The sequence below is a fragment of the Sphaeroforma arctica genome (genome assembly GCF_001186125.1).
Source record: "Sphaeroforma arctica JP610 unplaced genomic scaffold supercont1.11162, whole genome shotgun sequence".
Taxonomy (NCBI): Eukaryota; class Ichthyosporea; order Ichthyophonida; genus Sphaeroforma; species Sphaeroforma arctica.
The window spans coordinates 1-858 of NW_014029396.1; the positions used below are offsets into that span (position 1 = coordinate 1).

Genomic DNA, 858 nt, shown 5'->3' on the forward strand with positions numbered 1-858 from the left:
TCATATCCACAACTTAAGGAGAAATACACAAGCTCACTATTTTCCACGTGAGCCACGCAAACGAATTCACACCATCCTAGACTTGTTCACCTTGATCTCTATACTTTCGGCCACCTGATCGCCGCTGATCAAGTCGGCCACATCGAATGAAAATTCGGCCGGAGGCGACCACTTGGGCGTGAGCGTGTTCTTGCACACCGACGTCTTGCCTTTCTTCTTGCCATTTATGTGTACTTCGCAGAAGGGATCGGCGAGTCCATCATGATCCATGGGTGAAATATCCTTTCCCTCCTTAACGTATATGGTAATCGTGGCATCCTTGCAGGCCTTCATCATACGACTTTTCTGCTGTGACACCAACAAGTGTTGGGTAAGTAAGAGCTGCAACGGTGCATTTGACGGGACAAAGGCTGCAGGCCTCTGCATATAATACCATGGCCCAGTTCTGATGAGATGCGCGCATCTGTTGTAGAACTTATGCGACTGAACGGTAAAACGATGTAAATTGGTCACTTAATATTGCTAAAGCGTTTGATGAGAATGCAGTTAGACGAAGGAAAAAAGGGTTGCGCTCAATTGAATGTGCAGATAGTTTGCTTGTTCATTGTGCTGGGACACTTTGATCATCTCAATAGCAGGTTATCCGTAGTGATTTGACGCAATTCTTGATCGTTCGATGTGGTACATTGGCTCAAGCATTTGCGGACTACAGTCAAATGCTTGCGTCAGCCTGGCTTAGTGACATTTTAGACTACCAGCTGATAGAAGATGACAAAACATGTAAAAATCGAAATAACTGAATACTCAACTATGAATACACATATTTATGTATCTATTTTTAGATACATACAAACATAT

At 43.6% G+C, this 858-nt stretch overlaps 1 protein-coding gene across 1 annotated transcript; it reads right to left on the minus strand.

Moving 5' to 3' along the window:
- Positions 1-66: 66 nt before the first annotated feature.
- Positions 67-426, minus strand: SARC_17554 (hypothetical protein; the record flags this gene model as incomplete). Its single annotated transcript, XM_014288353.1, has 1 exon — positions 67-426. One exon carries the CDS (start codon positions 424-426, stop codon positions 67-69), a length of 360 nt encoding a protein of 119 aa, XP_014143828.1.
- Between the last annotated feature and the right edge of the window lie 432 nt (positions 427-858).